The sequence below is a fragment of the Trichogramma pretiosum genome, unplaced genomic scaffold (assembly GCF_000599845.2).
Source record: "Trichogramma pretiosum strain Unisexual culture from Peru unplaced genomic scaffold, Tpre_2.0 scaffold4, whole genome shotgun sequence".
In the NCBI taxonomy this organism is placed as follows: domain Eukaryota; kingdom Metazoa; phylum Arthropoda; class Insecta; order Hymenoptera; family Trichogrammatidae; genus Trichogramma; species Trichogramma pretiosum.
Window position 1 is genome coordinate 2,863,985 of NW_019641688.1, and position 12,961 is coordinate 2,876,945.

The window sequence follows — 12,961 nt, forward strand, 5'->3', positions numbered from 1 at the left end:
TATTATAACTGACCGTTCGTTGTAGCTGCTCCGAAACAGATTTTACAAACAGCAAAAAACCCGTACTATTGTTGCAACGAAGAACGAACATAATGTTTAATATTAAAAAGAACAGAATGTCGCGTTGAAAACAAATAAAAAACGGAGCAAGCGAGGCAGCGGTTATACGGAGCGCGGGCTCGTCAGTCGTCACCGGCGCAAAAACGTTCTCACACTGCAGCCCGACGCCATCTATGGTACAACGGCCTCGAACTCTTCACACTCATAACTGACGCGGAGCGGTGCGATTTTGGCGGTCGTCGGTACACGACTCGCTGCTCGGCAGCGCTACCTACCCGACCTCGAGCGAGATATCGAAATTTGAAATATATCTTGGGGAAACGTTCTGCAGAGCGCGCCTCCGTCCAGTGGTGCATCGCGGTCAAAAATGTACATACGTAGAATACGAAATAAGCGGCGGGGCGGGGGTGCGGGGGATCGACTGTAAGTACTGCTAACCGTAACGTCGCTTCTTTGCAGGCAAGCAAAACTTTGTTGTACATCCATAACCTCCCTACAGCGCTGCTGCTGCTGTATAAGCCGTATACAATATACTACTTTTTGTATAAAACACATTCGCCGCAGCAGCCTTAGTCATGTTGTAGCAGCTCGTCGTAAATCCGCCGCCACCGTCTCGAGGCAGAGTGCGTGAAACGCTTCTCCGACCGACGACTACCTGTGATACATTCGACATATATATTCTCGTGTGTGTGCACAACAAACGCACACGGCTCGTCGCGAGAGTAGATAGCAGTAAAAACAGTGGAAGAAGAAGAAGAAGTAGCAGCGAGAAAAGTGTGTGCGCGGATTATGTCGTATCTATCGGGACGGTGAATACACGAGCTTGTGCTGCAACTCGCCGGAGTGCGTCAAACTCTCATGGTACTTTAATAGCCCGTATACAGAGTGAGAGAGAAGGAAGGAAATTATCGGGAAAGCTGTGTGCTGCCACCGCCGGTTTGTGATTCCGTTGCTGCTACTGCTCCTATTAAACAATTGCCTGTGCTGTATAAAGCCTATACATGCATCTGCAGTTTTATTGAAACTAGCTGTGCAACCTGTGATACGCGTTGTATTTTCTATTATATGTGCCAGTGCAGTGCCTTTGCAGTTGTTCCTTTTTTTCTATCGGTGCACGCGTCCACGTGCATAGCCCTTTGAATCTTTGTAACGACAGGCTAAAAGTGCAACGTCTTCTACATTAATTTACATTTGCCTAAAGGAGTTCGAGTATTTTTTCTCATTGTTCCTATTGGCTGCGTGTGTATGTGCATAATATAATCGCAAGCGTCGTCGTGCCAAGCTCGTAGCGTCGGTGCAGGCGGCCTATAATCACCTGTGGTATATCGCGGACTCCGAGGATTGGCTTTGCAGCGGTCAGCCCGAACTACAAGGCGCTTTTATGTCATTGTTTTTGGAGCCGTATGGTGAGTCAAGCGACATGAATCTCTCTCTTTTTCGCTCTCTTGCACGCGCATTCCGCTCTCGGGGCGCCTTCACCTTTAATCATCGTCGTCGTCGTCGTATTCGTCACACACTACATACACACAAGCATGCTCGCACACGAACGCAGCGTTTGTACCGACTCGTATACATGAAACTCGAAACAGTATAATATAACAGTCGAATCGTTATTAGATGCGCTTGATGGAAGTAGCCTGCATAAATACGTTTGCGTATATCATACGAGAGAAGAGCCGTATGTGCCACTCGACGCGCGTCTATATGTATAATATAATATAAACATAATAATAACGATATTGTGACCGGACGCGTCCGCATTGACAGGCTCGTCCGTCTATTTACGATATGTTTTGATGGTCGTTGCACTCGTTCAACTTCTTCTTCCGCGTCGAGCCGTCCGTCCGTCCGCCGAGTCTGCTCCGTATATATATAATACGCGAGAGAGCCACATGCGCGACCTAAATGGATTAACGCCGTTTATGCAATGGCTCTCTCGCCCTTGTCTATATTGCACTCGTGTGCGCGCGTGTACTCGTTGCGTCCCTCGACTGCATCACGTACGTATTATAACAAGATTTCTCCGACCGATGATGTCTCTTTTTTTCTTTCTGTCTTTCTTCACGCTGATAGTGCACCGATTCAGTGAGCGAATAAAGCTCTCGTGCTCAGTGTTGCTGTCGCTGTCGCCAATTGTCCAAAAAACAAACGCGATTCGAGAGAGAGATATGCAGCAGTTCGTCATGTTTTGCTTATGTCATGCATCGATTGATTTCTTTTACGAGCCGATGTCACGTATAAGCGTTGGTAATATATATATCGTGGCACGCACACTTTTCGCGGTGCCATGCATGCATGTAGCCTACTTTTTTACAAACATAACCTTTAAAGGCGCTTGCGACTGTTATGATTGCACTCCGCGTGTGAGATAGACGCACGAGCCTCGAATTTGCATTATTTTATACTCTCTCGTTTCGCACGAATTGATATGTGTTGCAGGTATAATTCCTATACAGACATCCGACTGTTCGATCATTTCGTTTTAATCTCCGTTCGTCGAATTAACAAGAAAAAAAATCTCGGTGTTTACGTTGGCATCGAGAAAGGAAATTCATTTCGCTGTTTGTCATGACATGTGTAGAATGTAAACAAACGTCAAATCAAAATACGCATAGCGCAAGCTATAAGATAAAGCTAAAAGCATTAGTGTATCGTCTCGTCAAATTGACTCCTCTTAAAATCTACACACGAATCAAGTTTCAACCAAATCGGCTATAATCCTCGTAACCGCCACTATAAATTTTCATGCAATATAATAAAACCTTGGCCCATCAGCCATTGATCCGATCCGAGCTAGTTTCTACTCGTTACAGAATTGCCGATTATCGGCATGGTTCAACAGAAAAAAAACGTCGCTTTAACTCGATCTTCTCCGCAATAATCAAGCAATCGACTGCAGCAGTAACAGCAACAGGCAGGCGCTTATACACACGCCAACAGCCATCGGTTTTATTAAATAATATCGTCACTATTCGCTGCCGCTGTTACTGCTGCTGTACTGGCGTCGTCGACGTCGTCGTCGTTGCCGTAAAAAAAAGGTGGGGGAGGCGGCGACTTGTCAATTAAGCGCGCCACGGGGCCGACGTCTGAGTGTGTGACTGTGTGTGCAGCAGTGTGTACAATACAATATTGTGTGGGGCTCTGTGCGAATAAGTTAGCAGGCAGTCGCGATCGAACTATCGGCCTGTCGAATCACACTCTCGTTATTATAGCTTCACTTTGTTGGCTATATAAACGCCGACGAGATGTCATAATAAAAAAAACTCGTGTGCACGGACCACTGCTGTTTTTATAGTTATTATTGTGTGTTCTGTGTGTGCAGTTAACGGTGCGCCATCCAAAACCACGTGTTTGCGCGCGATTCGAAAGGGTGCGTGCTGCTGCTACAGCTGTTTTGTTGTGACACGTGCTCCCGCCAGTTTTTCAGCCCCCGCAGGCGCGCGCGCAATCACGGGGTGCGCTTGATTCTGCGCACATTGGAGCTCTATATACGTGAGCCCGCGGATGTACGACAGGGCCTCGAAACTTTTCAAATACATGTATCGTCGGCGTGCAAAATTGCTTATCAAATCACGGCGCACAGCTGCTGGCGTATTGCAAATGATACCTGTTGACCTTTAGAGTCGTTCTTTTTTTTTTGTTTCGTTTCACGATCTAATAAGTTCAACGAGATCGCGAGGAGTGGTTCGCGATCGCGAGTCGAGAGGCAGGTCTTTTTGTGTATCGTCAGTCGCAACTGACCCACTGACAACTCTATACTGCAGATAGTAGTGGCACGATCGAGACCGATGAACCCGAAGTGCGGGCGAGACTTTTGACGCGCGTGCTCTGGTGCTCGTGCGCGCGTGCAGTAGCAGTGCTGTTGTGTGTGACGTGTGCATATTATTATAATACATATGAGCTGTAAGCTCGGTTCATTCGTGCAAGTATGAGCGTGGCGACGAAACTGACGACGACCAAGACAACGAATACCGGTGCTGAAAGTGCCGCCACCACCACCAGCACCACCGACCAGTATCTCTTGCTGCTGAGCAAATCGACGCGTAGGAGCGAATTGTTCTTTCTCAACTCGGCTTTCCTCATGGAAATGACGTTGCGTAGGGTTTTCAAGGGTGAGATTAAATTACAAGACACTCCACCTCCTCCTTCTCGAGAGCTGCATGCAGACGGCGACAATCTCGTGCGCGAGTGTGAATTTACGACCCATACGAAGCTCGACGTGACGATACAAGTCGGAGCAGAGATATATAGCGTGCAAATTTGTGACTCATTGACAAGTGCGCACAAATAATCGTAGCGCATTTACTGTTAAAAAAGCTTGGCTCATTAAACACATTAGCAATCGATAGCAGATACGAACGAACTGCGTGTGACGCGTTGACTTTGTTTTTTGCTTTAAATTTTTATTTATACCCGATATTACGCAGAGGAAGAAAAAAAACGTATGAAGGAGCGTCGTTCAATGTCCCACTTTTAATCCGCGGCGATTAAGGCCAAATCTCCTAATTCTTCAAGATAAGGATATTGGTGATGATAAGTCTTTTCCTTTTTGCCACATTCGAGTATAGCGTAGCGTGTCTGCTCTCTCTGCGCGTATATCCCGTGTACTATATATGCTCGCGCGCGCACACACATGTTATAACGTGACATACACACACGCGCCCGGGCTTGCAGATATATATATGTCTCTCGTGTGTGCACACATATTAAGCATACATATACTACGTATAGTAGAGTAGGTAGACAATGAGCCAACGATGAGTCGTCACTTAAGTCTACGCCCCGGCTCTCCGCGTATAATATCTCTTATAAAGTTTCGCGCGACTCGACTCGCCGGATGAAGAGAGAAATTATTTTATACACACACACACACGTCGTTTTAATCTTTCGGCTTTTCAAGCGGAAAACTTATTATAAAATGAAATATACGTCTCTGTATATGTATTTATATTGCGAGACACATTCGACGACGCGACGAATACGGCGACAACGACGACGACGACGACAAAACGATTTCAAATGACTCGTAAGCTGCGCGTACTTAGCACACATACACACACATACGGGTCGATAGAGTCGTATATAGGGTTGACAATGATTCGCTTTATACCGGGTGTATATATACGGACAATAGTGCCAGGTAATACATAGACGAGACAAGTAAAGCTCTTGCCTCATCGATTCGGGTCCGCAGCAGCTAATACGAATTAACACCCATTAGATATATCGGGCGCCGAAGAGGGAGTACTTTTATATATAGCTGCTGCTGTGTCGTTAAAGCCTGCGTGCACTGCATGGCAACGACAACACAATTAACACTAGCAGCCGAAGGCACATCTTCTTCGCGGCCGTACATTCTCGTTCTCTGTAATGTATCGCGTCTATATGACAAATGACAATAGACAATAACGAATATATAAGCGTTAACACTTTTTGCTTCCAACGCGCACGAACGCTACGAAAAAATTATATACAAGAAATACATTCGTTTCGTAAATTTGACTCCCCCTCTATTTTTCTTTCTCTCTGACTCTTTCTTTCGGTGCATAATGACAGGAAATCGAACCGGCTATGTATGATATTATGTCACTTAGAACGTGCTTTATACATTCGCGTGTATATATGCGTTGTGTATCTTGTGTATATAATGTGATAGGTAGAAAAGCATTCACTTTATTCTTTTCTTTTGTTTTTGAAGTAAAATTTTTTTAGGTGCTTTGGGTATAAAGAGTTATAACCCGTAAAAACCGAATGGGTGCATATTTTACATATACTTGAATGTTTCCTAATTAAATGTTATTTCGAAACTTCATTTGAACTTTTTAGCGTGCACAGGCCCAAGGCCTATTCAATTTATAATTAAAAAAAATAATTTCTTTAACAGTTTTTTTATGGCAATCGCAATACAAATATTAATGTATTTTTGCATGATGCGAGAGAAAACGAGTAAAGTGATTTATGTATTCATGGTTTTGATGTTGACTCTGAAATACGGCTGCGCTCTTATTCATTAAATTCTCATGTACAGAGGCACCAAACATTACAGCATCCCTGATAAAAATGTTCAATATTAATAATGACTTCATAACTAAAAAATCACAATTTATGGTCATTTTTCTATTAAAATTATGTTAAAAATATTAAGCGCATTTAACTAACCTGAAATCAACCACTTTCAAAATATCATTGTAAGCCTCTACCACTAGATGGCGAGTACCTTTACCTTAAAATCTGCAAGCAGTAAAGTAAAACTAATTGTATGTAAAGTAAAACACAGGTTATTCCATTAGATAATCCGTCAAAATTTTTAGACGAATTTCCGAAAACCGTTTAAATAATATTTTTATTTTAAACGGTATAGATTTGTGAAAAATATTGATTTGTAAACATCATTTAGATAATCTGTGATTATTTTCATTCAGAATGAAGAACATTTATTTAAGACAAAAAATGTCACTTTGACTGAAATCACTTCGAAAATTAGCTAACATGAAATATTAAAACATTTTTTTTGTAATACGGATGCTTATACTGTGTTCCTTTTTTCTTTTTGTTCGCAGGCAAGGGAGCTCGGTCGAGGATGCCCACGCAGACCGAGAGCGACGAAATCCGCGTCAAAATCGTCTACAATGGGTAAGCAAAATGGCCTACATCGATTTACTCTAGTCGAGTGTTACAGCACTCTTGCTATTAAAAATTAAAGTAAAACACAACCAGACACAATTGCCGCTAAACGCACGTACGTGTTTTTTTTTTGTCCCCCTTGTGATTTCAGCGAGGTACAGATCACGTACATCACCGCGGGCATCAGCGTGGAAAAGCTGCGCGACGAGATGCGAACGATCTGCGGCTTCGGCCAGACTGCGAGCGGCCAATCGGCCGATCAGCAATTCACGATGAAGTGGGTCGACGACGAGGGCGACCCGTGCCGCATCGCCTCGCAGCGCGAGCTCGACGAGGCTCTCAGGCTTTACGAGCTCGAAAAGGACACCGAGATTACCATTCATGGTGAGCTTTTTTCTACGACTCGTTTCCTTCACTCTTATACATATATTTCTTGCTCTATACCGTAAGAAGCGTGTTGAAGCTCGGAGCTAGTTCGAGTTGTAAAAAAAAAAAACAAAAAAAATAGGAGAAAAAAATATTCGCCAGCACATATCCGCGCGCGCGAGAGAGCGTCGATAACGCCACCGCTCGGTGCGGCTTCGGGCTTTTACGACGATATTTTTTGCTCTACATATAACGCACTGCATATAGCAAAAAAAAAAGAAAATGTCAAATTGAAACGCAAGAAGAAAACGATCGTTTTCTTGCCAGTGCGCGTCGCGTATACGTCCGACGACTGTTTTTTTCCTCGCTCTCTCACCTCCGTCCGCCGCTTTTTCTTTCTTTTTTTTTTATTTTGTTCTTTTTCAGTCGTAGGAAACATTTTCCTATTTCTAAAGCCCTCCCTTGACGCTTGTGCAATACACTATAAAATTATCATATAATATCACTTATGCGATCGCGCGCAAAAGAAAGCAGAGACCGGCAGATGCGTATCAAAAGGTGCATTAACGTCTTGCCGGCAAATTATGTAATAATAAATGTGCACGAGCATATCGTACGGCACGCAACACCGACATTTCGACGTGTGTATACATAAAGAGTGACGTGTTGTAGCCGTGAGTGTACTCACAACTCGAATGTCTTTACAAAGTTGGATTAGTTGCGCGGGTTACCTTGGGAATGGCGATGATATCAGTCGACCTCACTCGATTCCGATTAACTTTATAGGTGGGCAAAACGCGATATCTTCGCGACCATAAAGGCAAAGTACAATGGTAAAAAATACATTAGTATTTTTCCTACTGATATTAGTACTTTCACGTCAAGATAATGTAATTCTTGTATTCATAAACACTGCGAAATTAATTTAATTTTGTGCTTTTTACGGCATGTACACGTTGATGTTATCAGCGGCGCATCATCGCGCCCACGCCCTGTTGTTGTTGTTGTTGTTGCTGGGTGTCCATGTGCGTAGGCGCAATTCCCTGCGCTGCGCGAGTGCATCATTGCGTGCACTGCAGGCTGAAGCTCGCGCGAGCAAGTGAGGCATGCAAAAAGGAAGACTCTTTATATTCCATATTATTATGCACTTATAGGGCTGTGTGTACGAAGCGAGATGCAGTCGCGAACGTCGTCTTTGTGTGCCGATCGATCTATATGGGCTTTATATTCTCGAGTGCTTCGGATTCCTTTTGATATACGCGTAGTAGCACAACATCGTTGCGATCGAGCGAACTATATCTACTCTCGAGCGCCGATATCGTTCTCGTGAGTTTCCCCTAATATTGTGCAGTAAAAATTCCTTTTCTCAGAGTCTGAGCGCTTTTGCTAACACGCAATAAAAGATGGGTATTAAATGTGTCGGGCAAAAAAAAAAAAAAATAAAGTTTTCCCTCTCGCGCATTATATAATTTATTCTCTCGTTTCCTAACTCGCATTGAAAAAAAACTTTTCTTATCCGTGCATAATACGGATAATATGTGTGAAGGCGAGTCTGAAAAATGAAAGGAAGTCCCCTCTCTCTCTCGCTCTCGGAATAGAGTCGGCAAAAAGCCCGAAAAGTCCCATTGAAAGATAAAACTATATCGATTTGCCTATATACCCGGGGTATTTTTTCTTTTTTTTCTTTTTTTTTGAGAAAAGAGGGTATTCTCGGTGGGCAGATATCCAAAGCTTCGTTCGGGGGGATGAAAGTGTCGCGTACACGCTCGAGCTCGCTTACAGCGCGCACGGACAAAAGCGAGCTCGAGCTCGAGAAGGATGCACCTGGGATCCTTGCCTGCCCGCTTGCCCTTCTTCGTCTTCTCTTTTTTTTCCTTCGCCATTTTCTATGCGCCCTTTTTTCTCATCCTCCGGTGTTGCCAAGAGCTAGCTAGCGATAATGCCCACTCTTGTTATACACGTGTGCCGTGTTACATCACGCGACAGTCACTCTGTCTGTATGTGTGCACCGACTGCAGATGAGAAAAAAGGTATATAGCGGAGGAGATAGCGTCGCGACCTTGGCCGAAAGCTTTATTTTAGGTACGCAGACGCGCGCGCGCGGGCAATGAGATTTTTCTCTCTTACTTGTCGTGTGCCAATGTCGTCGTCGTCGTCGTCGTCGTTGTTGGTCAGACAGAACTGAAATCGTGTCGACTACTCGTTTTCTCACCGATATCAGGGGCCGGATAGCTATATGTATTATAGGCAGAGACCGAGAGTTGGCATTGTTTTGCACGAGCGAGTTTTCTGCACTCGAAGCATTGATACTCGTACTATATAACGCGCGCTCGCACGCACACACACATACACACATATGTATGTAGAATAGAAAGAGGAAATTGAATTTGTACGACAATGATTATCGCCACGCGCGTGTATGGAAGTGGCACTCGACGATTGCCGCCCAAGCTTTTGCGTTGTGCAGATAAACGCGTTGAAAAATCAATACACAGCAGCAGCAGCAGCAGCAACAGCAGCAGCAGAAATGCAGGCCTGCGTGAGCTTTTCTGCTCTGCTCGTACTTTTTTTTATGTATAATACACTGAATCGTAATTATAAAAAAAAAAAATCAAAATGCTCTCGCGCGAGGTGCACTCCACGCAGTATATAGAGTGAAAAATTTCTCGCTCAACGACGATGACGACGACGACGACGACGACGAAGACTACGACTACTCCTCCTCCAATGCGATGATAAATTTCTTAAATTATGTCAGCTTACGCGCGCTCTTCCGACTCTCAATTATACATGCCGTACACTTAAAAATTGCCGAGCTGTGAATTTATAAAATAACTCCCTCGGCTGTGCGTCGTCGATGCGGCAGCGGCGGCCTCGAGTCGAGCTTCTTCCACTGCTGCTGCTGCGTAATACCCCCAGCAAAAATACCAGCCGGTATAATGTGCCGACACATTGGTATAATTGCAATTGATGAAAAGTAAACACGATCCACGCGAGCACGGGTGCGCAAACGAATATAATCATCCTGCGACTTTTCTCAAGAATCATATGGGTGTACCACTTCGTTATTACGTAGATTGTTTCGAAGTAACCGAGATATCTCGTGTTGCCTGGTAACATAAAAAAAATATTACCAAAAATGAGCAATAAAGAGTTCCATTTATCATTAAGCGATCCGATACGGAATGAAGCGTGTCGAAGAGATATACCAGCTATTATGCAGGCGGCAACGACGATCGAGATCTCTCATTCTCTCTCTCTCTCTCTCTCTCTCTCTTTCTTTCTATTATCTGTTTTCAATTGAATTTTAATAATACGTTGCATGCGTTGCTTCGAGTGTGTATATTATATACAAGAATTATGAGTCATCGCCCGCTCGAATGTTCGTGAGCGCGAAGCTATCTACCGCGCGCTGAGCCGCTTGTATTGATCACCGCATCCAGGCAAAGCCCAACGAAAACCTATGCATTTCGATGTGGCAAAAATTTGACAGTCCACAATTTGCGGGTGAAGTTTTGAATCTCTTTTTGAAATTGCGAAAAAAAATCGGATTTCTTGACTTGAAAAGAAATATATTTTTCTTGATATGCGATGCAGTTGAATCTCTAGTTTAAAACTGCGGCGTAATAAAGTTTTCCAATGTTGAAAATATTTAATTTTCTGATCTAGCGAATTCAAAAAGAAAAATTAGTTATTTTTCTGTTCTTTCAAAAGTGCAAAATTGTTCACAATTTTATTGAATTGCCTTGCAAGTAAAAAGAGCAATTTCTTCGCTCTACTTCGAGAAAAAACTATTTTCTACCAACATGCGTACACATATAATGAAATAAAAATATATGAACAATATAAGGACAAATCTATCTAGACTGTCCATTCAGAGTTCAGGGGTAATGTTTATCTGTATCGACGGTGTTTAGGAAGAAAATCTTCCATCTGAAACTGCAGCTTAATAGTTTACTGATGTAAAAACCCTTTTTTTTATCTAGTCATTACACTTTTTCCGAAAAATTTACGTTATGAATGAAAAGCGTGATTTTTTTCGCCACAAGATTTCTTTATCTAAATTTGAAAAAGTGATGGTCTTCGTAAGTATGTATGTATATGGCCGATTCTCTGTGAAATCGAATGGCCAAAAAAATTTTTTTTCTGCAAATATGAAAAACTTGCTGTTCCCGATGTCAGAAATGTCCCCAAATTTTATTAGAATTTTTGGGACCATCTATCACTCTTTTTCAGGGGCCCGAAGTTGGCCATTTTTGGGTTTTTTTGAAATTCATGAAAAATCACAAATATTCAAACAATTCCTGGATCAGGGTAGAATGATTCAAAAGAAAAGTGCCCAGCAACTTTTTTGTTGGAAATTGTCCAAATTTTCAGAAAAAAAATATGCCAAAGTGATTGGAGCCACCCAAAGAGAGCATAGTGGGAAAACATAAAAAAAAAACGCAAAACAAGAAATCTACTCGAGTTCGAACCGGACTTTCATTTCCTAAACTATGTAAAAAGCTTCCCAAAGATGTCAACTAATGCCTGATAAAGTTTTGTAATGGGTCTTAAAGTTTAACGCAATGTAGACAACAATGTGTGGCGAAAAACATGCAAAAAAGGTCAAAAATAGGCCCAAAATGCCTAAAATCACCAAAAACAGCCATTTTCAGGCCTTTTTTGCATGTTTTTCGCCACACATTGTTGTCTACATTGCGTTAAACTTTAAGACCCATTACAAAACTTTATCAGGCATTAGTTGACATCTTTAGGAAGCTTTTCACATAGTTTAGGAAATGAAAGTCCGGTTCGAACTCGAGTAGATTTCTTGTTTTGTGTTTTTTTTTTATGTTTTCCCACTATGCTCTCTTTGGGTGGCTCCAATCACTTTGGCATATTTTTTTTCTGAAAATTTGGACAATTTCCAACAAAAAAGTTGCTGGGCACTTTTACTTTTGAATCATTCTACCCTGATCCAGGAATTATTTGAATATTTGTGATTTTTCATGAATTTCAAAAAAACCCTAAAATGGCCAACTTCGGGCCCCTGAAAAAGAGTGATAGATGGTCCCAAAAATTCTAATAAAATTTGGGGACATTTCTGACATCGGAAACAGCAAGTTTTTCATATTTGCAGAAAAAAAAATTTTTTTGCCATTCGATTTCACAGAGAATCGGCCATATACAAGTTCGCGTATGCGAGACAATAGTAAACTGCAAACGGACAGTCTGGAAAATAAATGTTCCAATGTTGCTTTATTTTTTGCGCCAATAGTACCAAGAATTCATAATAATTCAATCATCGTTAAAGCCAGCCCTCGCCGCTAGATAGCGAGTATTTTTATTTGAAAATCTGCAAGCGATAACGTGAAAATATTTGCATAAGTAGAAGCACTCAATAAAAAGTATTTATAATATCGCTTTTATAATCATTTTAATGTTAATATTTTTGACAGTGCAATTCTTGCTAACACCTGCGTGGATAAAGAAGGAGCTTGTAACAGCTTTTGAACCAAGAATTTAACTTTGAAAAATCAGTTTGCATGATGCCCCAAAAATGGACCGGTCTAATTTAAACTTTAAAATCGATCCAATTCATGTAACACTTCTCGATAGCGTGACATGTCGAAAGTTCATACACGGTTATATTCAAACACACACACACATACAAAGCATCACTCGATATCGTGCGCGCGCTCTCTTGAATCGCAAATTTCGAAGCTCTTTCGGAAAAAGTTGATGTAATTCGCGTGTAATCTCTCTTTCTCTCGCAACTTCCGCGAGCTGTTGTTGCCGACGGTGTGTTTATGTGTGTGTGTGTGTGTGTGTACTTTGGTGGAGTTGTGTATCAAGCTTCCGGCGTGCGAGCTTCTCTGCGATTGTTAAAGTTCGAAAAAGCTCGTCCATTCTCTAGGAAGCCTTCTAT

At 42.4% G+C, this 12,961-nt stretch overlaps 1 protein-coding gene across 1 annotated transcript in view; it reads left to right on the plus strand.

The window, feature by feature from the left end:
- Positions 1-529: 529 nt before the first annotated feature.
- Positions 530-12,961, plus strand: part of LOC106650486 (atypical protein kinase C-like) — a 51,905-nt gene continuing 39,473 nt past the window's right edge. The window contains exons 1-3 of the mRNA XM_014368512.2: positions 530-1,466; positions 6,621-6,693; positions 6,836-7,068. Of these exons, the coding sequence (XP_014223998.1) occupies positions 1,442-1,466; positions 6,621-6,693; positions 6,836-7,068 (331 nt within the window). The 5' untranslated portion in view covers positions 530-1,441. The remainder of the gene's footprint in view (positions 1,467-6,620; positions 6,694-6,835; positions 7,069-12,961) is intronic.